At 46.1% G+C, this 25,774-nt stretch overlaps 1 protein-coding gene across 1 annotated transcript in view; it reads left to right on the top strand.

Annotated features, from left to right (window-relative positions):
• The window catches only part of CAB39 (calcium binding protein 39), a 122,144-nt gene that overhangs the window by 40,579 nt on the left and 55,791 nt on the right, over positions 1 to 25,774 (top strand). The window contains exons 3-4 of the mRNA XM_033959115.1: positions 12,039 to 12,203; positions 23,707 to 23,825. Of these exons, the coding sequence (XP_033815006.1) occupies positions 12,039 to 12,203; positions 23,707 to 23,825 (284 nt within the window). The remainder of the gene's footprint in view (positions 1 to 12,038; positions 12,204 to 23,706; positions 23,826 to 25,774) is intronic.

The raw sequence follows: 25,774 nt of genomic DNA, 5'->3' as shown, positions 1-25,774 counted from the left end.
GAGGTATGATTGAAGTCTACAAAATCCTGAGTGGTGTCGAAATTGATCGTTTCGGTTTTTTTTTTTAACCTCATCAAAAATGACAAAGACTAGGGGGTCACTCGATGAAGTTAGAGGGAAATACTTTTAAAACCAATAGTAAGAAATATTTTTTCACTCAGAGAAAAGTTAAGCTCTGAAACACATTGCCAGAGGTTGTGGTAAAAGTGGTTAACGTAGCTGGTTTTAAGAAAGATTTGGACAATTTCCTAGAAGAAAAGTCCATAACCTGTTGTTGAGACAGATAGGGGGGAAGCCACTGCTTGCCCTAGATTGGTAGCATGGAATGTTGTTGCTATTTGGGTTTTTGCCAGGTACTAGTGACCTGGATTGACTACCATGAAGACGGGCTACTGAGCTAGATGGACCATTGGTTCTGACCCAGTAACGCTATTCTTATGTTTCCTATTCTAGCAACATCTGCAAAGAGGCAAATCCCACCTGACAGCCCCTCAGCCACACCACCCACAAAAATGTTAACCGAACTCTGAGGCACACCACTGGCTACATTCCCCCCTCCTCAGAGAGATCTCCACTGACCACCCCCCAATCAACCAGCCTCCTGATCCAGTTCGCCACCCCAGGGCCCAACCTGCTCAGCTTATCTACTAGACACCTGTGTGAAACACTGTCAAAGACCACGCCAAAATCCAAACACACTACAAACAGTGCACTCCCCCCTTCTCTAGTCACCCAGTCAAAGAAACCAATCTGATCTGTCTGACAAGACCCACCTCCATCGAATCCATGCTGCCCCAGGTCCCACAATCTATTGGACCCCAGAAATGCTACCACACTCCGTCTCAAAAGCGCCTCTATTAATTCACTTACCAAAGAGGCCAGACCCATTGGCCTACAGTTAACTCCCTTTTCCCCATCTCCACTCCTGTGGAGACAGACTACATCTGCCCCTCTCCAGTCCTCCAGCACAACACCTGACTCCAGAGAAACACTGAAAAGGTCAGCCAGAGGAACTGCCAGTCTCTCCAAGCCCCCCTGCACCCTTGGATGCAGACCATCTGGCACCATCGCTCTGTCCATCCTCAGTTCAGCCAGCTCTCCATGAACACAGTCCCCTGAAAATCGATCAGGTTCCAATACATCTCCATCCCTACCCACGCTCATCCTTTGCAGCCCCGCTCCTGGCGCTCCAGCTACGAGCATATAACATAAATACCAGATGTAATAGGGATTCTCTCTGCATCAGGAGGTACCTTCTGATCACCCCTTGCCACCATTCTTCTATCTCAGCCCCAGCTAAACACAGTCAAATATCTTAGATCTCCCTCTGTGCAGGTCAGAGGTTGCAATGGAGAGGTAGGGATGCTGAAGCTCAGTGTTATCTTGAGCGTGCTGAAAAAATTTGATCCTAGATTCACACTCCTGGTTTATCAAAATAATCATATATTTAGCCTTTCTTTTACTCATCTCCTATACAGGCCAAATTACTGCAAAGGAAAGCCTGGAGTAGGAGCAAGTGCTGCTGCTTCCTATTATGGTGCCATCTTGACTGTACCTGGCTATTCCATTGTTTTTTAAGAAAAGAGAACTAATTGCCAGGCTGGATATGTCTGTGTAGCCAGACAAAGTTTCCCAGACTGATTAAGGCATACCATTTCAACAGCTAAAGTTCAGCAGCTACAAGATCCAAGATTGGGTCTTGCTGAGATGCTGGAGAGGTTGGCTTTTTTGGCGCTCCGTGGTGGTGAATGCGTCAGTTCTCTTGCAGGGAAAATGAGCAAGAGAAAGGGAACAGCAAAAGTCTGAGTCCTGACGATTAGCCAAGTACTGCTGATGAAACAAACTACCTTGGAGGATTAGAGAATATGGACTGGTCCCACTTCGATTGCCTCTTCTGAGCAGGCACAATGCACACAAAATGCACGTATGAATTCCGCTAGCGGCAACAAAATTTCATTGAGTCTCAAGAATAGAGCAGCCTCCCCTCTACTGGATAGAGAATATCGATGTGGAAGCTTGGAGGGAACTCAAGCTTCTTTATCACAGGGAACCTCTCTCCAATAGAGTTTTCCTCCCCGCAGCGAGGTGTATCAGACTCCACAGACTTTAGATCCAGCTGATACTGTGAGCTGGACGTGTGTGTGTGTGTGGGGTGGGGTTGGGGGGGGCAGACCCTTCTGAAAGTTCTGTAGGTGTGAAAAATAAGAAGCCAGCCGTTATAACTTTAGAGGTACTATGGGAGGCTATTCAGGACTTAAATTCCTCTTTTTTTGAGAAGAATGGACAAAATGGAGGGTAAAATGAAAAGTGTTTCCGAACAAATTGCTTCTCAGTCCCAAGGCTTAGTTCAAAGACTCAACAAGGATCAATATAAGTCAATTGGTCAAGATAGAGAGCCCACTGTAACACATTTGGTTTATAATATGACACTAAAAGGAAAATTAATAGTGATTAAGATGTGCCCTCAGTGTGAGGGAGTAAGCAATCGGGAGTGCAATAATGCACTCACTTCTACCTGCACACCATAATGGGGCATGTCAATATGCATAAATCAAAATGTGATAGTAATAAACTTTCAAATTTTATAAGTTAGAAAACTCAGTGTGATTATTCATAGAAACAGTAAGGCTCTCTGGGCTAGTGCTGCCCGATTCAGGAAAAAAAATTCGATTTCTTCAGCCTATTGAATTGGTTATTCGATTCGATTTTCCTGCCCAATTGGTGGGTTTATTTTATAGCTTTTTCACCCCCTTTGGCTTCTCCTAACCACACTGGCGCTGTGGTGTAAACAAAATAAAGAAACAAAAAGGACTTTTCCTCTCTCTGTTAAATCCTAGCTCACGTTTGCGGTCTAACACCAGCTCTGGCAGGATACACTTTTCAAATCTGACATATTGAAATCACAAAACAGAGAATAAAATTATTTTTTCTACCTTTTGTTGTCTGGTCAATATTCAAATCTTGTTGGTCCCAGGCTCTGGTTGTCTTGCTTGCCAGGTTCTCCTTCTTTCTTCTTTCTCCATGCTAACTATCCATCTGCCATCTCTGTCCTCCCTTTCCGTTTCCCTTCCCTCCCCCGGAGGTCTGGCATCTTTCCTTTTTTCGTCTCCATCCACAGATCCACCTTTTCTCAACTACCTTTACATCCAGCATTTCTCCCTCCTTCTCCACCACCCCAGGGTCCACCATCTCTTCCTTTCTCTGCCCAACTACCCTCCTATCCAGAATCTCTATCCCCCCTCCACACTATCCCTTGTGTCCAACTTCTCTCCCTTTCTGTTCCTTACCTCCCATTGTCCATCATCTCTCATCTCTCTCCCTCTCCTCTATTTTCAGACCCATTATTTCTTCCCCCCCAAAGTCTGGCATATGCATGCCACTTTGAACCCTCCCTTTCCTCCCTCCCTCCCTCCCTCCGTGTACTTCTACACCAGGGCCCCCCTTCCCTGAAGGTCTGTACCCTCCCAAGGCCTGCACCTCCCCCTGAAGGCCTGCCTTTCCCCCCTGAAGGCATGTGCCACCATCCCTGAAGGCCTGCTTCCTCCTTGAAGGCTTTCCCCCCTTAAAGGCCTGCCTCCCATCCCTGAAGGCCTGCCTGTCCTCCCCCCTTGAAGGCCTGTCCCCCCCCTTGAAGGCCTGCATCCTCCCCGAAGGCCTGCTAGCCCCCCGTTGAAGGTCTGTCCCTCCCCCTGAAGACCTGTCCCCCCCCTTGAAGGCCTGCATCCCCCCTGAAGGCCTGCCTGCCTGCCCCCCCTTGAAGGTCTGTCCCCCCTGAAGGCCTGTCCCCTCCCCTTGAAGGCCTTGCATCCCTCCCGAAGGCCTGCCCCCCCCTTGAAGGTCTGTCCCCCTTGAAACCTGCACCTCCCGCTTGAATAATTTCTTGCCTCTGCTGGGCCTTGAACACTCGCAAACCGGGTTACTCGCAAACCGAGGGCTTACAGCATGGCTCTTTAGCACACAACCCTAGTACAAAAAGGATACTTGGAGGTGGTCATATCCACACTCCTTTGCTCCAAGAAACCAGCAAAAATAACAGCTTATGCAAAGGCCTGGAAATCATTTCAATATTGGTGTTTGGAGCATCAGATAGAACTGGTTAGGACTTGAAAAGGGACTAGAAAAGGACTTGGCAGTTAGTTCCTTAAAGGGTCAGGTGACCAGTCTTTCCTGTTTTCGAACTCCTTTGGAGAGAGGTTCTCTAGCCTCTCATCCTGATATTGAAAGTTTCTTGAGGGGATCAATGTGGTTGTATCTGCCAGTGCGTCCAGCTTGTTCTTCATGGAACCTTAACTTTGTGTTGAGGGCCCTAAGTAAGGTCCTGTTCAAGCCTTGCAGGAAGCCACACTGGCGGACCTCACAGTAAAGGCGGTCTTCCTAGCAGCCATTGTCTCAGCAAGAAGAGTTTTGAAGGCAGGAATGTCACTGCGTGTGTTGCTTCTTTTCTGCTAAAGGTGGTGTTGGCTTCCGTGAGAATCAAGAAGTCTGACTGCCGGCATTCCAGGCCATAGGAATAAAGAAGCAGGACAAAATGCTAGCAAAGCTAGATGTCAGAAGGGTGCTCCTTCATTACCTGGAGGTGACCCAATGATTTTCGGTTGACAGATCATTCTAACGGTCTCCGGACACAAAGGCATTGATTGCCAGATGAATATAGGTAGCTATTTCCTTTTACATAGGATATGGTAAACGTCCACCACTTTCCATGAAAGTGCATTCCACTAGAAGCTTCTTCATGGGCGGAATCCAGGATGGTTTCACCTGAGGTGATTTGTAAAGCAGCTACGTGGTCCACTCTACATACATTTACTGTACTAAGTTTTTTACAGAGTGGATGTAGGAGCACAAAAGGACTTCGCTTTTGGGTCTTCTATCCCTTCCTAAGTTCAAGGCTCTTCTATCCCTTCCTAAGTTGAAGGGACTGCTTTGATATGTCCCTCAGGTTCAGGACTCATGTGCTTTTGTACTGGTATGGAAGATTAGGCTCTTACCTTGATAATATTCTTTCCAATAGAAAAGCACATGAGTCCTGAACCTACCCTATCAGTTTTCAATGTAGCCTGCTTTTGGCCTCAGACAGGTTTCTACAGAAGCTTGCCTATTAGCACTCAAGCAAGATAAAGCAATACGAAGCTACGGCTTCATAGAGACAGGAGTGCCTATACAGGTTTGCTTTATATAAGGTCAGAGCCAAACAAGTGTTGGTGCTGGTTTTCGTTCCACCTTATTAATGCTATTTGTGTTTGTTAATGAGTTATGCTTTCTTGCAGAGCAGATAAAAAGTGTATTAGGGAGCTTCCCTGTGCCCTTCTTTTTCAAGGGTTATCTCTGCTTTGGTACAAACTAAGGACAGAGGGCAGTACCTGGTAATGCAGGGAGGTGGAGTTGAAAATGTAAGTTAATACCTTCTATATCCCTTGCGGGTGAAGATGCACTACCCACAGGTTCAGGACTTGTGATTTTCTACTGGAAAAAATATTATCTAGGTAAGAACCTAATCTTCCATTATTACTTTCTCTAATCCTGAAAAGTGGCCTTGATTTCTTGTGCAATATTCTTAGGCATGAACCCAGCCCTATAAAGTTGGCTTTGTTTATTTTAACAAAAGCCAACTATCCTTTTTGGATAGAACATTCATGTTTCAAGCAAGTAAACAGCAGTCTTGGTTAGGCAATTACATCAATGGAGCCAGGTTGACCTATGGCACATTTCAGAAAGAAATTAAGACTGTATTGTTTGACAGATTTATTTCCTAAACAGAAATCATAATAAATTTAATAATTCTATACTGACTATCCTTGAGAAATATAGGGCTCCTTTTACGAAGCTCACACACTGGATTAGCGCGCGCTAGCCGAAAATCCACCGCCTGCTCAAAAGAAGGTGGTAGCGGCTAGCACGCATGGCAATTCCGCACGTTAAGCCCCTAACGTGGCTTCGTAAAAGGAGCCCATATTGTACTTTTACTATTTGTATTTTATAAATCGCTGATTGTCCAGTTCTCTTTAGTGTAAACCGCCTAGAAGTCGTATGATTGTTGCGGTATAGAAGAATAAAGTTGTTATTTTTATTGCATAATTAAAAGCCCCCTGGATTGTTTGTGTCAGGTTAATTTAATACTTGACTGCTTCTGTTGTGGTTTGACTGTGAGATGATACATCTCGGCTTGAGAACCTAGACTTGTTTCCTTCTTTCCCTTTATGGAGTGCCCCAGAAAGGTTAATTGTCACTATTGCAGATGTTTGTTATTCTGGGTTTTATTAATGTAATGGGAGTTTCCCAGAATAAACTGAAGGGAAAGCATTCTTATCCCAGGACAAGCAGGCAGCATATTCTTAACGTATGGGTGACGTCACCGACGGAGCCCTCGGTACGGACCTTTTTAACTAGAAAGTTCTAGTTGGCCGCACCGCGCGTGCGCGAGTGCCTTCCCGCCCGACGGAGGAGTGCGTGGTCCCCAGTTTCTTCGTTTCCGCGGAGCGAAGAAGACGCGTGTTTTTTCAACGGCCGTTGAAACTACCTTTTTTGCCTTCCCGCTCGCAAATTTTTTTTTATTATTTTACTTACCTTCAGGTTTCCTTTTATTTTCCTTAAAAAACAAAAACAAAAAAAAACAAACAAACAACATTTTACTTTCTTTTTTCGAACTAGCCCCGGCGGGGCCTGTTGCCACTATACAGGCCTCCGGGTTTGATTTTGTGGAGGCCGTATTCCCATTCATGCCCCCGCAGCCAGGTTTTAAGAAGTGCCAGCGGTGTGCACGCCCGATCTCTCTCACTGACCCACACAATTGGTGTTTGCAGTGTTTGGGTCCTGAGCATCGGGCGGACTCCTGCACCCGCTGTGCCACTCTTAAAAAGCGAACACTTAAGAATCGCCAGATTCAACAGAACATCCTATTCGGCACCGGGTCTGCGATGGAATCCTCTGCGTCGACGGCGGTACCGCCAAAATCGACACCCACCACTTCGACGACGCCCGATCCAACATCGGCGCCGTCGGCGCCAGGTAAGCCGGCTAAGAAGCCTTCCTCTTCCCTCGAGCGCCCGCCAGCCACAGTGGCGGCACCGACCATACCGGCTTCACGCCGGCCCCGGAAACGCTCCGCCCCGATCTCGGTGAGTGCCTCGTCATCGGCCTCCTCATCACCGGGGCGTGGAGCGGCACCTATGGAACCGAAACAGAAGAAAGCGGTTCCGGTGCCACCCCTGGATGACCGCATCGCGGCCATCCTCCAAACACAATTACAGGAACAGCTGCAGCATCAACTCCAGCACCTGTTACCCACTATCCTGGCACCGCTCCTTTCGGTACCAGACCGGCCCGAGCCCCGTGCCGAACAACCGGTATCCACCCCATCGGTGCCACTTAATACGTCCATGCCGATTCTCTCGGCTGAACAACTCCGTGCCCATCCTGTAGTTCACTCACATACCACGGGACACCGTTCTTCCCGAGACCGGGACCGACACCGATCTTCCTCTCCCGGTACCGTTTCGGTGCGCTCGGGCAAGTCTCTATCTAAGACCCACCATACCGAGCCTTCCACCCCGGTTTCTCGGCACGCGCACCCGGAGGTCCGGGACCCGGACTTATGGGAAGAATCCCCCCCCCCCCCCGGTACCGAGGAGGATATCTCCTCATCAGACGAGGAACCCTCAGCGCCCGATACCACTTCCAAACCTGAGCAATCCTCGTTCTCCAAGTTCCTCAGGGAGATGTCAGCAGCTTTGTCTCTCCCCCTAGAGTCAGACTCCAAAAAATCCCAAGCCTTTCTGGAGGCCCTGGATTTTGAACAACCACCTAAGGAGTTCCTTAAGTTACCCGTGCATGACATACTCCGGGAAACCTTTTATAAAAACTTGGAAAACCCTCTTACAGTCCCCGGGGCCCCCCGCAAGTTAGATAACCTTTACTGGGTTATCCCGATCCCGGGGTTTGATAAACCTCAATTGCCCCATGAGTCTCTCCTTGTTGAGTCCACCTTAAAGAAATCTCAGGGCTCTAGTGTTTATGCCTCCACCCCTCCTGGCAGAGAGGGCAAAACTATGGACAAGTTTGGCAAGCGGCTCTACCAGAATGCCATGCTTGCCAACAGGGCGAACAATTACACGCTCCACTTCTCATTTTACATGAAACACCTGGTCCAACAGCTGTCCGCCCTTCAAAAATATCTCCCAGAGAGGAAGATTCCGCTTTTCCAGCAACAAATTTCCAGTCTCCTTCAACTGAGGAAATTTATGGTCCGCTCTGTCTACGATTCCTTTGAGCTGACCTCTCGTGCCTCTGCCATTGCTGTCGCAATGCGCCGCCTGGCTTGGCTGAGAGTATCGGATTTGGACATCAACCACCAAGACCGTCTAGCCAACGCTCCCTGTCTCGGGGATGAACTTTTTGGAGAGTCCCTGGATTCCACCACCCAGAAACTCTCGGCCCATGAGACCAGATGGGACACCCTGGTTAAACCCAAGAAAAAGGCTCCACCTGCTCGACCTTACAGGCCACAGTCCTCATATCAACGCAGGTTCTCAGCCAGACCGCTCAATCCACCTTCGCAACAACCTAGGCGGCCCCGCCAGCAACAACACCACACCCAGGCTCGTTCTCAATCCAACCAACCTGCCAAGCCTATTCCACCTTCCAAACCCTCTCAGCCCTTTTGACTCCTCTCTCCAGGGCATAGCCAGTCTCCCGCCTTCATTGCCTCTTCCTGCCTCTTCCTCAACCAATAGGAGGCCGTCTACACATCTTCCTCAGCCGTTGGGAGGTCATCACCTCGGACCAGTGGGTCCTCAACATCATCCGCCACGGCTACTCTCTCAACTTCCAGACTCTTCCACCAGACAATCCTCCCGTAGAGTCTACTTCTCACTCCTCCCAAACCCCCCTCCTCCTGAGGGAGGTCCAATCCCTCCTTCTTCTCAATGCCATCGAAGAGGTGCCTCCGGACCAAAGGGGTCAGGGATTCTACTCCTGCTACTTCCTGGTTCCCAAGAAGACAGGAGACCTCCGTCCCATTCTCGATCTCCGGGACCTCAACAAGTGTCTAGTCAAGGAGAAGTTCAGAATGCTCTCTCTTGCCACGCTTTACCCTCTTCTCTCTCAGCACGACTGGCTATGTTCCCTGGACCTCAAAGAGGCCTACACTCACATCCCAATCAATCCGATTTCACGTCGCTTCCTACGATTTCAGGTACAGCACCGTCACTATCAGTACAAAGTGCTACCTTTTGGCCTCGCTTCATCGCCCAGGGTGTTCACCAAGTGCCTTATTGTGGTAGCGGCCTTCCTCAGGTCTCACAACCTCCAGGTGTTCCCCTACTTAGACGATTGGTTGGTGAAAGCACCTACATCTCCACTTGTGCTACAAGCCACTCATCACACCATCTCTCTCCTCCATTTCCTGGGGTTTGAAATCAACTACCCCAAGTCGCATCTACTTCCCACGCAGCGACTTCAGTTCATTGGAGCAGTTCTCGACACCACACTAATGAGGGCGTTTCTCCCCTCCGACCGTCAACGGACCCTGCTCCACCTCTGCCGTCAGGTGCTCCTTCATCACTCCATTCCTGCCCGACAGATGATGGTCCTCCTGGGCCACATGGCCTTGACAGTCCATGTGCTTCCGCTGGCGCGACTCCACCTCAGGACACCTCAATGGACTCTTGCCAACCAATGGTCACAGACCACGGATCTTCTTTCTCATCCCATCTCTGTGACATCATCTCTTCAGCAATCTCTTCAATGGTGGTTGAACTCATCAAATCTTTCCAGGGGTCTACTTTTTCATCTACCCCCTCACTCCATGACCATAATCACGGATGCCTCCCCCTATGCGTGGGGAGCTCACCTGGGAGATCTACGCACACAGGGACTCTAGACCCCACAGGAGCGTCAACATCACATCAATTTCCTAGAACTCAGAGCCATGTTCTATCTCTCAAGGCCTTCCAGCACCTTCTCTGCCCTCAGGTCCTTCTCCTGTGCACAGACAATCAAGTCGCCATGTACTACATAAACAAGCAAGGCGGCACCGGATTGCGCCTCCTTTGTCAGGAGGCTCTCAGCATCTGGACTTGGGCCACGGCCCGCAATCTCTTCCTCAAGGCTGTCTATATCCAGGGCGAACAGAACTCCCTGGCCGACAATCTCAGCCGCATCCTTCAACCTCACGAGTGGACTCTGGACCCTCCAACACTCCACTCCATCTTTGCTCGCTGGGGCACTCCGCAGGTGGACCTCTTTGCAGCGCCTCACAACCATCAGCTGCCCCAGTTCTGTTCCAGACTCTTCTCTCCTCATCGTCTGACCCCAGATGCATTCCTGCTCGACTGGAGAGATCGGTTCCTTTATGCCTTTCCTCCACTTCCTCTGATGTTGCGGACGTTATCCAAACTCCGCAGGGACAGGGCCACCATGATTCTCATCGCTCCTCGGTGGCCTCGCCAACACTGGTTCTCCCTCCTGCTTCAGCTCAGCTCCAGGGAGCCCATTCCTCTTCCTGTGTTTCCTACTCTACTTACGCAGCAACATCAGTCTCTACTGCATCCCAATCTGTCTTCGCTCCACCTGACAGCTTGGTTTCTCTCGGGCTGACCTCTCCAGAGAATCTGTCTCAGCCTGTCCGTCGCATTTTGGATGCCTCCAGGAAACCGGCCACCCTCCAATGTTACCATCAGAAGTGGACCAGGTTCTCCTCTTGGTGTCTACTGCATCATCACGATCCCACCTCATTGGCGGTGGAAACTGTACTGGACTATTTGCTCTCTCTGTCCGACGCTGGCCTCAAGTCTACCTCAATCAGAGTCCACCTCAGTGCCATCACTGCGTTTCATGAGCCTATCCTCGGAAAACCTCTCACGGCTCATCCACTGGTCTCCCGGTTCATGAGAGGCCTCTTCAATGTCAAACCACCCCTGAAGCCTCCTCCTGTCATCTGGGACCTGAATGTGGTTTTATCAGCTCTCATGAAACCCCCTTTTGAGCCTCTTGCCACAACTTCGCTCAAACTTCTAACATGGAAGGTGCTTTTCCTCATTGCCATCACCTCTGCCAGGAGGGTTAGTGAGCTGCATGCACTGGTCGCCGATCCACCGTTCACTGTTTTTCACCATGACAAGGTGGTTCTGCGTACCCATCCTAAATTCCTTCCCAAGGTAGTCTCGGCTTTTCACCTCAACCAGTCCATTGTGTTGCCTGTCTTTTTCCCAAAACCCCATTCTCATCCTGGGGAACAGGCGTTGCACACGCTGGATTGTAAGCGTGTCCTTGCATACTACCTTGACCGTACCAGGGCTCACCGCTCGTCCCCTCAGCTCTTTCTGACCTTCGATCCTAACCGTCTAGGTCGTCCTGTCTCTAAACGGACGCTTTCCAACTGGCTTGCTGCCTGTATCGCGTTCTGTTATGCTCGGGCCGGTCTCTCACTGGAAGGTGCTGTAACGGCCCACAGGGTCAGAGCTATGGCTGCTTCTGTGGCTTTCCTCCGTTCCACGCCCATCGAGGAAATCTGCAAGGCTGCCACTTGGTCCTCAGTTCACACGTTCACTACTCACTACTGTCTGGATGCCTTCTCCAAACAGGATGGACACTTCGGCCAATCTGTGTTACAAAATTTATTTTCCTAATGGCCAACCATCCCTCCTCCCTCTCTGTTAGCTTGGAGGTCACCCATACGTTAAGAATATGCTGCCTGCTTGTCCTGGGATAAAGCACAGTTACTTACCGTAACAGGTGTTATCCAGGGACAGCAGGCAGATATTCTTACGTCCCACCCTCCTCCCCGGGTTGGCTTCTTAGCTGGCTTATATTAACTGGGGACCACGCACTCCTCCGTCGGGCGGGAAGGCACTCGCGCACGCGCGGTGCGGCCAACTAGAACTTTCTAGTTAAAAAGGTCTGTACCGAGGGCTCCGTCGGTGATGTCACCCATACGTTAAGAATATCTGCCTGCTGTCCCTGGATAACACCTGTTACGGTAAGTAACTGTGCTTTCCTGGAGTTTGCGATTTTCATTGAAATTTATTGGTTATCTTCATCAGGCTACAGAAGAAGTCTCAAAAAATCTGGTGGCCATGAAAGACATATTGTATGGAACCAATGAGAAAGAACCACAAACAGAATCTGTGGCCCAGCTTGCTCAGGAATTATACAACAGTGGTCTCCTTAGCACGCTCGTGGCTGATCTACAGCTTATTGATTTTGAGGTAAGGCAACAGACTTTTGTGAAACATAAAATTGTGATTTATTTCTCTTCATTTTATTATATTTTTAGATTAGTTTCCTTCTCCTGTTCCTTCTTTGGGCTTACTGTTGTATTGATGCTAACCTCTTGATTAATGGCACCCTGAACATTAATGCTTTACTAATACCTAAAATTTTTGTGCTATTTTTTAGCCATTCTAGACCTCTTATCTACTATTATTTCTTCAAATTCACTGAGATTTGGAATAACCTCCCTGCCCCGCTGCTGAACCTAGGCTCATTCCAATTATTCCGAAAGCTTCTGAAATCCTGGCTTTTCTCCAAAACGGAAAGCTATCTATTTAAAATGTAAAGCTAGCTATCCTCTTCATAACCTCTAATTTCTTATTATGTCCTTCCCTCATTTATTAAATTTACCTGTAAACTGTGCCAAGCTCTATCTTTATGGAGATGATGCGGTATACAAACTTATTTTAGTTTAGTTTATTATCTCAGATATTGTAGTGATGATGCTTGAAATCCAGTATGTGTGCAGATTGAGCCTGTAACGTACGGAAAGAGGGTAAGCAGACCAGAAAACAAGAAGTATCATTGCTTCACCACATCCACTTGACATTAAATCACCCCTCTGTATCAATAACCTTAGTTACCCTATCCAGCCCTCCATAAAGATACTAGGTGTAACTCTGGATCAATGCCTAACCATGAAAGACCAAGTGGACTCCTTAATCAGAAAGGGATTTTTTACTCTCTGGAAACTCAGATCCCTTAAAGCTTATTTTATTACATCGGTTTTTAGAATCCTAGTCCAATCCCTCGTACTAAGCCTGCTTGACTACTGTAACATCGCCTATTTGGCAATTTCCCCCAAAAATATGCGACGCCTACAACTGTTGCAAAATGCGGCAGTTAGACTAATCTTTGGACTAAAGAAATTTGACCACGTGACACCCTACTACCGGCAGCTACATTGGCTGCCGATGGAGGCACGCATAAAGTTCAAATTTGCCTGTTTCTGCTTTAAAGCATTACACGGACTTGCCCCCAAATACATTACTGACCTTTTCTCCTTCTCAGCCAACAGACACAAGAGAAGTTCACATTCCAACTTCGTTTCCCCCCCAGTGAGAGGTTGCAAACTGAAAAAACACCATAATTCCTTCTCTCACACCAAGCAGCATCATGGGGTAAAGACCTAGAACAATTACTTTTGCCCTCTACTTATGAGGAATTTAGGAAACATCTAAAAACACACCTGTTCCTAAAACATCTTGACAACTGATCCACTTATCTCTTTCCCCTCAATAGCGACCTACTGTCCTTTTGATCACTTTTCTTCTCAACAATGAATTTCCTGTCTTATTACTTCTCTTTCTTCTTCCCCTCTTGAAGTCAGTCAATTTGTACCTTTGCTTAATCTTTTGTAAACCGCATAGAACTTCACGGTATTGCGGTATATAAGCTGTTGTTATTATTATTATTAAGTATAAGAAAATGTTTGGATTAAAGCAGCAGTTCTACTGCTGCTTCTTATCATTTCTTTAATCTAAGGAAATACTTTTTTACAGAAAGGATGATAGATGCACGGAACAGTCTCCCAGAAGAGGTGATAGAGGAGACAGAGACTGTGTCTGAATTCAAGAGGGCCTTGGGTAGGCACGTGGGATCTCTTGGAGAGAGAAAGAGATAATGGTTACTACGGATGGGCAGACTAGATGGGCCATGTGGCCTTTATCTGCCTTCATGTTTCTATGTTTCTGGAGCTGCTAGAATTACCGTATTTTCACTCATATACCGCGCACCCGTGTAAAACGCGCACATGGGTATAGTGCGCGGGAAACTGTAATTTATGTAAATACATTTTTATATACCGCGCACACCCGTATACCGCGCATGCCGCCCCGACTCTCCTTTCGCCCTCCCCGACTCTCCTCTGGCCACCCCGACTCTCCTTTCGTCCGCCCTGACTCTCCTCTCCCCCTTGAAGTCCTGTCCCCACCCTGAAAGCCTGATGCCCCCCCCGACGTCCGATTCCCCCCCCACGCAGGACCGCTCGCACCCCCACCCCGAAGGACCACTCGCACGCACTCGCACCTGCACCCCGAAGGACCGCTGGCACGCACCCGCACCCCCACCCCGAAGGACCGCTCGCACCCCCACAGCCTCCCGACCCCCCCCCCCCCATCATGTAGAAGCTCCTACCGTTGTCCTGCTGCTTCCTCTTGGCGGTCCCAGCCCTTCTGTGAGCCCTGCGCCTGCGCTGCATCCTCTTCCGGCAGTCCCGCCCTTTCTCTGACGTCACAGAAGGGCCGGGACCGCCAAGAGGAAGCAGCAGGACAACAGTAGGAGTTTCTACATGATGGGGGGGTGGTCAGGAGGCTGTGGGGGTGCGAGCGGTCCTTCGGGGTGGGGGTGCGAGCGGTCCTGCGGGGGGGGGGTGAATCGGACGTCAAGGGGGGGAACTATGGAAAAAAAAAGTTGTAAAACGCGCTCACGCGTATAACACGCAAGGTTATGCACGGTTTGTAAAAATCGTGTATAACGCGCGCGTTATATGCGTGAAAATACAGTACTCAGCGCTGTACATTAAACATGCAAGAGACAATCCCTGCTCAATAGAGCATACAATCTAATCAAAGCAGAGAAACAGCACAAATAGGGGTTAGGGAATTTTACAGAGGGAATGATAAAACAGACTTTGGTATGTTACAAATAAGAGTTAGGAGTTAAAAGCATCCTTGAAAAAGTGGGCTTTTGGCTAGGATTTGAACGCTGCCAGTAGATGACATGTTCACCATATGCCAGCTTTGTAGGGATCACCATTGTACAATGGCTGAGACTCACTCTCCAGAAGGAGCTGTAAACCTTATCTCCACAGCAACCCCAGTGAAAGCCCAATAAATGAACTCAGGTCCAGTACACCGCACTGCTAGCTCTTTTACCTAAAAAATGCAGAATGTCCATATTCAGTATACTGTAAATTCTTTCATAAATATTTTAAGTTTTAAAATATTATGAAAATAAGACTGAAAAGTATTTAGAGCTTCCCTATAATGTGCTTTCCGCATATTTCAGCTCCGGACTCATAATGAAAAGTGATAGCTGTGCACAAGGCTGAAAGCACAGTAGTGGTGAGGTGTATAACTCAGCATACTAGGGCAGTGTTTCTCAAGCTATTAAAGCCCAAGACTTACTTATAGTTTCAAAACTCTTGTGAAGCCCATATCCCTTCCTGGACTGTGTATTAAAGGTGTAACGGGGGTGGAGAAGGGCTTATATGAAGGCTGATTGAAAAGTAATGAGACTGTGGTTTTTTTTATTCAGAATCGGATGACTCCACATGATCTGAACATTTTTCTTTTCCAAAGTAGCATCCTTCATAATCAACACATTTTTTGTAGTGTTTCATAAATGATTCAAAGATGTGCTGTACACTGTTTTGCAACATCACTTATAGCGCTTCAGCTGTGGCATTTTTCACTTCATCATCTGAAGAGAACCTCTTTCCGCGTAGTTCTATATACTTGCTGTAACATTTCAAGAGTTTCATTGCCACTCTTTCCAATTTTAACACAAGGAAACATGAGGGCAGATAAATGCCAAAAGGCCCATCTGTTCTGTCCATCCACAGCACCCTCTATCTCCTCCTCTTCCTATCCCATGTGCATGTCCCACACTTTCTTAAATTCAGACACAGTCTTTATCTCCACCGCCTTTACCAGGAGACTATTCCATATACGTAGCACCCTTTCTGTAAAAAGTATTTCCTTAGATTATTCCTCAGCCTATCGCCTCTTAACTTCATCCTATGTCCTCTCATTTTAGAGCTTTCTTTCAAATGAAAGAGATTCCCCACCTTTCTTCCAAAGTATACATATTGAGATCTTTAAGCCTGTCCTCATAAGCCTTATGTTGAACACAGCCTTCCTCTGGACCAACTCTATCCTTTTTATATCTTTTTGAAGGTGCGGTCTCCAGAATTGTGCATAGGGGCATCAATACTTCCTTTTTCCTAGTGGCAATACCTCTCCCTATGCACACAAAATTCAATCATACACCTCTAGTGTACTCTCATAGACATGTCTTCCTCATCTGGCATGATGAAATGTACGAAGTTCTTCCTCTCACTGTGACTCAACAATGAAGACTATGGCAGTCCACCTGCAGGTTCAGAAATGTCGATGTATGAGTTTCAGAAGAACTAGCACAGTGCTGCCATGTGTACTCTTGGAAAGAAAAACAAAGACAGTCTCGTTACTTTTCAATCAAACCTCTATGTCTAAAACAAAAGCTAAGGAAGCACTGAATGTTCCTCCGGAGGCTGGAAGGACTCATAGGAAGAGATGCATTAGCCATATTAACCATATGTGTAACACAAAGCAGGTCTCTGGCTCTCTGTGGCTCATTTGCTGCCTGTTAATTTGCGCACTCATGAACACATACTTTTATCTAGGAAGGAGTAAGACGTGTGTGACTGTACATGTGCTCATGTACAGTTTAAACCACCTCTGACGTTTCTTGTTGCAGTATGCTGAGCAGACCTCTTGTGCTATTCTGGTACCAGGATTTTATTCCATTAGGCATTGTGCTGTAACATAGTAGAAAACACTATGCTAGCAAATCTGATTGTAGATTTCTCAGTATGATTGTTAAAGCTACTTTTATGCTAAGTATAAGTTATAGTTGCCTATTCAGATCTTCTTTCTAGTTGTAATTTTTCAACCAGTTTTAAATGCCAGCTTTATAAGATTGCAGCAGGCATGGGAGAAGTTTACCTACAACTGAGGATTGATTTCCTGCCGCTGTTTGGCTCAGGGTTTCCATTTCTACTTTGGAAGGTGGCGATTTCAGGGAGCCAATTACCATCGGGCACCTGAGGAGGCAGTTGGCCCACGTAATCGGAGTCCTTCACTTTTCAGTGAAAGAGACGCAGCTCCTGATTGGTGATGCCCGACTTTAGTACAGGAAGAGGCGGTCGGAGCATACCACGAGTGATTTCCTTCACTTGTCGGCACTCCGGCTGCCCTCTCCTATCTCCCTTGCTAAAAACCGTATTCGTGGTTTTTCAACATTCGCAGGGGTTCCTGGAACGTAACCCCTGCGAATATTGGGGGAGTACTGTATCTTTAAAAGATCTTTGGAAGATAAATTTAAGAGTTGACGGATTGTTAAAATCTGTAGCCACTCAGAATGTAGTATTTTCTCAAAGTGTTGTTCAGAAGTTGGAAGACGTTGATTCCAATTTTAAAACATTGGATAAATACCTTTCAACAACTGAATCTCAGGTTTCTATTGTGCAGTTTCAGTATCAACGGTAAAGGATTCCCATATTATATACTCAAGGATTGAAATGATGTAAAATAAGTTACGGGCTAGAAATCTGTGTTTGGTCAATTTTCCCAAGACTCATTTGATAACATCTGAGATATTGTTACAAAAATATTTTAAAGAAATCTTGGGATTGGCCAACGCAGACTCTATTCCTGTACTTAATCATTATTATATTCCTCAGAAAAAGAAAGTATTAACTGAATTAGGAGCAGATCAATTAGAGTCTGTAGATTTTGATTTAACTGGGTTCCTTGAGGACTCTCAAGATTTAATTATAGAAAGATCTACTCTATTGATTGAATGTAACAGTGAAGTAGATAAAATGCTAATAATGAAGACTTATTTTCAAAACAAGAGTGCTAAATTCTGTGGTGATAATGTTCTAATTTTCCCGGATGTGGCCCGTACTACTTAGCTTAGGAGGAAGGCATTTATTTTGTTAAAATCATGAGTAGTGGCATTAGAAGCCATTTTTTTTTAAAGTTTCCATGTAAATGTATCTTGAAATATAAAGAGAAGGACTATATTTTCTGGGACCCTTTACAACTTGAGCAATGTTTGAAATTACACAAAACTACCATTAAGAAGTAACTTCAGATTTTTAGTTTGGAGTTTAAATAATTGTATACCACTAGAAGAATTAGTCTGTGAGCTGGTCTAATTTGACTATTGTTTAATTTACTTATTTCCATATAATTTTTCCTTTGTGTACAAATTTACAGATTTTTGTTTACTTGAGATATATCTTTAAGAAAAAGGTGAATTTCTCCCTTAATGTGTGCGGAGCTTCTGTAGATTTAATGTTTTAGGCATTTTCTTTTGTGGAATATTTCTATTATTATCTTCATTTTCCTTATTCTGTAAAGAATTCTAAATTTGGAAAAAAAAAAAAAAAGATTGCAGCAGGCATGTATTTGACTTCAAAGTAAAAAAAGTTGCTTCTAATTAACCTATTGTGTCTTGGTGTTGTACATTGCATAGATGTTAATTGGAAATGTGCATCTTTTCTAATAATGCCAACTTTACCTTTTCATATCAAAAGTATGTCAGAAGATTCACAAAGGAGAGATGGTCAGTACTGTAGTGAATCCGGGGGGTGGGGGGGGGAGAGGTAGAGGGGGGCGCAACATCCAGCTTAATTTCTCCCCTTCTGAAGCAGGTGACCAAACGCTCAGCTAGCCCGGTGGTGTTCTCCCCCTGTTCAGTCCCTATCTGCCTCCATGGTATCTTTCAGTTGAGTCGGTTTTTTGGAAATGTCCTCGATTCACCCTGCCACTGTCCTTGCGCTGCCTGACTGATCTGGGGGATCCTGATGTGGATGACTTACTTGCTGACCCCTTATTTGCAGGTGCAGTGCTTCCCGGGGCGGATGATCAGGAACTGTGTGCTGGATCTGTGGATCCCTTGGGGGGTTTGGAGCCTGGAAATTCTCTCACGATCCTGCGCTTATTTGAGTCTGCGTCTTTGCCAGACCTTATTTCTGAATCTTTGCAGGAGTTCATTTTGGTCACTCAGCTGGCTCTGTCCACTTCTTCCTTCTGGCTTTGTGGTGTGTGCTTATAGTCTGCTACCTTCCCCTGGAACCCTGATTTGTGTGTTCTGGTCTCAGAGCAGTTTGACTTTCCCGAGGGTGCTCTGAAAATTGCTAGAGCTATGTTACGCTGGTATCCTCTGGCACAGCAGTGTCGGCAACATTTGGATCAGTCCAGGGTGGATTTTTTGGTGGTGCAGGTGGCTAAATGCACCTCTTTCCCCAGTGTGGGTGGTGTAGTGTTAGAAGATGTTCAGGCTAGAAATAAGAGCCTTACTCTAAATGAAAGGGGTCAAAATGACTTGAAATTCCAAAACTCAGACCTGCTCTCTATCCTCCAGACACCTGAAGGGTTTCGGGCTAACTGAGCCCCTTATACCAAATGTTTGGTTGGAAATTATAAACAGAGTGTTACATCAGTAAGTGGGAACTCGTGTGGAAGGTTTTATCCGAGTTCACCAGGGTTCAACACCACCAAATGCACCAATGTGCTTGGCAGATATTACCCACTCACATCATTTTAAAACACTCTGTGGGCTAATCTAAAAAGCTGTAATTCATAGTGCAAAAGTTTTTTTTTAAACTGCTTTTTTTCTTTTTCTCTTTAGACCAGGGGTGCCCACACTTTTTGGGCTTGCGAGCTACTTTTAAAATGACCAAGTCAAAATGATCTACCAACAATAAAATTTTAAAAAAACACAACGCACACTGTACGCATAGAAAATGTTAATTATCATTCCTATTCCAGGGTTTTTCAAAGAGGTCAAAGCAGATGACTCTATGCACTATCACCTCAGTAACAACCATACAAAAATAGACAAATATACCCCCCTCCCTTTTTACTAAACCACGATAGCAGTTTTTAGAGCGCAGGGAGCTGCGCTGAATGCCCAGCGCTGCTCTCGACACTCATAGGCTCCCTGCGCTAAAAAACTCTATTGCGGTTTAGTAAAAGGGGACCTTAGTGTAAAATATAGACAGCAGATATAAATTGAGACACATTTCGATCACTAAATTTAAAATAAAATCATTTTTCCTACCTTGTCTGGTGATTTCATGAGTCTCTGGTTGCACTTTCTTCTTCTGACTGTGCATCCAGTCTTTCTTCCCTTCTTTCAGCCTGTATGCTTCCTCTCCTCCACACCTCATTCCCTCCCCCAACTTTTCCTTCCTCTCTCCCTGCCCTTTCTTTCTCTCTGCCTCCCTTTCCTTTTTTTCTGTTTCTCTTCTTTCCTTCTGTCTCCCTGCCTGCCCTTTTTCTTTCTTTCTCCCTGCCCTCCCCCAAGACACTGCCACTGCCATCGGGGACCCAAACTGCCATTGGGGACCAGGACCCAAACCGCGACCAATAACAGGCCCGAAAGCCGACGCCAATAACACGCCCAAAAGCCGACGCCGCCCCAACCTCTCCCTGCTTCGGCCGACCAGCATCGCGAGGAACTGTTGGGGGAAATGCTGCCGGTCCTGCCTTCGCGGAAACAGAAAGTAGGCAGGACCCGGCAGCAAGAAGAGGAAATGCTTCACTAACCTGTCTCCCGCCTTAGCCCGTAGCGAACGCTTGCTTCAGGGCTCTCAACATGTGCGTGCAGGCTTCCCTTCTCCCCCCCTCCCCGGGCATAACTTCCGGTTTCGGAGGGAAGAGAAGAGAAGCCTGCACGCACACGTTAGAGCCCGGAGCATAAGTTCGCTAGGGGCTGAAATCTCCAAGCCGGTTTTTTTGGGTTTTTTTTTAATGTTCAGCAGCGGCAGATGACAGCTGGGCGGACCGCCCAGCTAAAAGGCCCTAGGGAGAACACTGAAGAGGAAGGCTGATCGGCCCGTAGATCAGGACGGCAACACGAGTGCGATCGACTCGAGTTGCCTTCCTGAGCTACTGGTCGATCGCGATCGACGCGTTGGGCACCCCTGCTTTAGACTTTAAGTGAATGCAAAAATTGTTATCAATCACCCAGGACCATCGTGTGGTTGTGGTCCTTGGGGAAACTCTTTGATGCAGTTTCTTTAGGCATTAAAGTTGCTTAGGTGACTTTTTTATTATTTTTTTTTTTTTTTGCATGTGCTTGTCTCTTTCAAATGCATACACCGGAGAGTGAGGCAGTAGTTCCCTCTCCTCAACTTTTTTTTGGGCGGGGACAGCTTTTATGGCAGATGTGTTGTGTGACCTTATGTGAGTTTGGCAAAGGTGTCGGCATACTCCCACAGAATGCTGTGGTTCAGACAGTGGGCTGATGATTCCACTTCCAAGGCATCCTTGACTAGACTGCCTTTTCAGGAGCAGTTTTCAGTCAGCTTCTCCAAGCTGATTCTTGGATGCTTGTCAGCACTTGAGGGCTGGGAAGAATTTGTATATATGTCTCAATTTATTGTGGAGTAGTTTCTGAGCTCCTTTGAAGCTTGTGTTGGCGGTTAATGGTACCGTATAGGTATTTTTTGAGCAGAACAATTTGTTTACTCCTATTGCTACAGGTGCCTCTACGTCAGTGGTCTCAAACTCGTGGCCCAAGGTCCACATGATGCCCGCCAGGTACTATTTTGAGGCCCTCAGTAAGTTTATCATAATCACAAATGTAAAATAAAACAGATTCTTGATCATATGTCTCTTTAGCTATAAATTACAATATTATTATTAAGATTTAGCCAAAAGGAAAGATTAATAACCTATAAAGAGTTTTTACCTCATGCAAAATTGTCATTTCTTTAATAAGACATTAACTGTTTTTTTCTGAGGCCCTCCAGGTACCTACGAATTCAAAATGTGGCCCTACAAAGGGTTTGAGTTTGAGACCACTGCTCTGTTTTTGGATACTAACTGAAGAGAGCCCAGTGAAGTATAACAGAGGCAGAGCAAAAAATCCAGAGTGGATTCCTTCTGCAGCAGCACCCTACTTTCTAGAACAGTGTTTTTAAACCTTTTTATACCCGTGGACTGGCAGAAATAAAAGAATTATTTTGTGGACCGGCAAACTACTAGGACTAAAATTAAAAAACCCCGTTTCTGTCCCATCTCCGTGAGCTCAGTCACCTCAGTAACTATAGAAAAATAGAAAAATATAGTTAGTGCAAAGTATAGACAGCAGATATAAATTCTCAAAACTGACACGTTTTGATCACTAAATTGAAAATAAAATCATTTTTCCTACTGTTGCTGTCTGGTGATTTCATGAGTCTCTGGTTGCGTTTCCTTCTGTCTGTGTATCCTTTCTTTTATTTCTTTCTTTCTGCACTCAGGCCCAAGAATTGTCCCTTTCTATTCCCTCCCTCTTTCCTTCCTATGTCTTTAGTGCCCCCAGTGCCCCTTCCTGTCTTTAGTGCCCCCAGTGCCTCCTTCCCATGTCCTTAGTGCCCCTTCCTGTTTTTAGTGCCCCCAGTGCCTCCTTCCCATGTCTTTAGTGCCCCTTCCTGTCTTTAGTGCCCCCAGTGCCTCCTTCCCATGTCCTTAGTGCCCCTTCCTGTCTTTAGTGCCCCCAGTGCCTCCTTCCCATGTCTTTAGTGCCTCCTTCCCATGTCCCTCTCACTGCCTTCCACACTTTGTCCCACCCCCATCCCTGAAGCCAGCCTGCCTGCCTGTCTACCTCTCTCCCTCCCTGGCCAAAAGCTAGCCTGCTTGCCTGCCTGCCTACCTCCTTCCCTCCCTGCCCCGCAAAAAAAAAAAGCCTCCCTCCTTCCTTTCCCCTGCTCTAACCGCCCTGCCTGTTGCTAAAGCCGACAGGAAGTCTTCTTTCTGACGTCAGAGAGGACGTTCCGAGCCAGCCAGGCAGCGTCCTCTCCAGCGTCAGAATTGACGTCGGAAAGAAGACTTCCTGTCGGCTTTAGCAGAAGCAGCAGGGCGTTAAGAGAAGGGGACCCGGGGAAAGGAAGGAGGGACAGGAAATGAACGCCTGTCCCGTTGTCCCCGAGCACAGCTTCAGGATGCTGTCCCGAAGCTGTGTGTGGAGACAACGGGACAGGAGGTCTAAAAATGGACCTATGGTCACTTTAATCTTGCCAGCCCTGCGCGGACCGGCGGTTGAAGAACAGTGGTCTAGAATGTCTCACCTGTCTACTGGAAAAGAGCTTACCAGGGTTAAGTACATAATCTCTCTATTTTGTACAGAGAGGAATCAGGCGGAGCAAGGGCATACATAGTTTAGGGGACAGAGACTCTGGAAACACAGAGAGCATAGCAGGGCACCGACTGAAAAGCATGTTGGAGGTAAATCGAGGGGGGAGGTCGAGCAGTAGTGTAGCCTTGTTCATCTGACAGTTCATATATATCTGTTCTTACCGCTTGAGGACTTCATTGTCCTAGTTCCTCGTAACTAATTTCAGGCCCAGAACAGTTAACAGAAGGGGAAGATCTTTACTGCCTTTTGGAAAGTCATCAGGGAGTTCAGGAATTTGAGTTGAGTAGGCCAATGATTCCAAAGCTTAGGGGTGAAGTGGCTGTAGAAGCGTTTACGTGCAATCTCAGATTTAAGCATTAATACACTTTTTCTTTAATTTTGTGTGTGTATGCTTAATTTAAAGTTGTTACAAATTTTGTTAGGGAGTCTTGGTGTGTGAGTTTTTAAAAAAAAATTGTTTTGTCAGTCAGACTGCAGCATGCTACATCTATATGATGGATGGTTCATTTAAGACTAACCTGCTTGCTCTCACTTTAACAGGGCAAAAAAGATGTTGCACAGATCTTTAACAACATTCTAAGAAGGCAAATCGGTACAAGAACCCCCACAGTGGAATACATCTGCACCCAACAGAACATACTCTTTATGCTTTTAAAAGGGTAAGTACTCACATGAAAGGTATGCAATAGGCATGATGGTATAACTTGGCTACCTGTGGTTTGCTTAAATGTTTTTTGAATCCTATTGTGAATTGAATAAAGGTGCTGCTGAGGGAGAGTAGGATTCCGTTGTTTTTCTGAAATAATTGAGACAGACCAATGCATGTGTAACTGATTAAAAAATACAATATATCTGTGTTTAAAGTTGGAAGAAATACTGATTTCGGAAATAACTCTAATCAGTAAGAGTAACATTGGAGTCATCGATAGGAGAAGCACAAGTTGAACCCTGATTTTCCTGGTACTTTGTTTACTCCTCTAAATACTAAATTATTCCTCCAGTGATCAGTCCATTAGAAGTCAGAGGTTATAAAATAAAAATTGGGGGACCCTTCTCAATTGGATTGGCTCAAAAGACATTTGGAGAAAGTCCTGGTCTTTGCCATAAAGCTTCTTGCTAAGACCCTGTCTGGAAAAGGAATAAGGGTAGACCTCCAAGTTTTTCTGCAGTCTGTAAAACTTTGTATTTTGTTTGAGGATGGGTCTGTTATCTTCTGAGTGAGACAAGTGATGAATATCATCATCAGTCATGAGGCAAAGCAACTTCAGTGATAAAAGAAAACAGATCCTATGTTGAAGGTGCTTTCACGTCAAAGAAATACTGAAATGAAAATAGAGAATGAATGGGCTTACTTTTGATTAAAAGAGAGAAGTATAAGATACCTGTCCAAATTTACTAGGTAAATTTTTTAGATGGTTAGGACCTTGGAGTACGTAATTGTCAGGATTGACTAAAAATGAACTGCAATGCTTATTGAGGGAGCTGTGTCAGTAAAGGCACATTAGATAGGGTTTACCTTCAAAGAGATCATCTGTTTGGCTCATATTGGGATGAGATTGTCAAGAATTTGGCAGAAAGAAATGTCCATTTATCTCGGAGAAACCCTCAATTTTTAAAAGGTCTTTTAAAAGGTATTACAAGAAGAGATTTAACTTAAATCTTATAGGAACCCTCAGCCCTGAATTTCTCAACCTTTGCCTTTTTGCTAATGATACCAAGATTTGTAACAGAGTAAACACCGAGGAGGAAATGGAAAACATGAAAAAGGATCTACAAAAGTTAGAAGAATGGTCTAATATGTGGCAATTAAAATTCAGTGCAAAGAAATGCAGAGTAATGCATCTGGGGATTAATAATCGGAAGGAGCCGTATATGCTGCGAGGTGAGAGGCTGATATGCACAGATGGGGAGAGGGACCTTGGGGTGATAGTGTCTGAAGATCTAAAGGCAAAAAAACAATGCGACAAGGTGGTGGCTGCTGCCAGAAGGATGCTGGGCTGTATAAAGAGAGGCGTAACCAGTAGAAGAATGAAGGTGTTGCCCCTGTACAGGTTGTTGGTGAGGCCCCACTTGGAGTATTGTGTTCAGTTTTGGAGACCATATCTGACAAAGGACATAAGAAGACTTAAAGCGGTCCAGAGGAGGGTGACGAAAATGATAGGAGGTTTGCGCCAAAAGACGTATGAGGAGAGATTGGAAGCCCTGAATATGTATACCTTAGAGGAAAGGAGGGTCAGGGGAGATATGATTCAGACGTTCAAAGGTTTTAACGTAGAACAAAATATTTTCCAGAGAAAGGAAAATGGTAAAACCAGAGGACATAGGTTGAGGGGTGGTAGACTCAAGAGCAATGTAAGGAAATTCTTCTTTATGGAGAGGGTGGTGGATGCCTGGAATGCGCTCCCAAGAGAGGTGGTAGAGATGAAGATGGTGACGGAGTTCAAAAAAGCGTGGGATGAGCACAGAGGATCTGGAATCAGAAAATAATAGTAAATATTGAAGAACTAAGGCCAGTACTGGGCAGACTTGCACAGTCTGTGTCTTATATGGCCATTTGGTGGAGGATGGACTGGGGAGGGTTTCAATGGCTGGGATGGTGTAGATGGGC

Source organism: Geotrypetes seraphini, chromosome 9 (genome assembly GCF_902459505.1).
Source record: "Geotrypetes seraphini chromosome 9, aGeoSer1.1, whole genome shotgun sequence".
NCBI lineage: Eukaryota > Metazoa > Chordata > Amphibia > Gymnophiona > Dermophiidae > Geotrypetes > Geotrypetes seraphini.
Note: the sequence above shows the minus strand (reverse complement) of the source record. Positions and strands in the feature narration are given on the sequence as shown.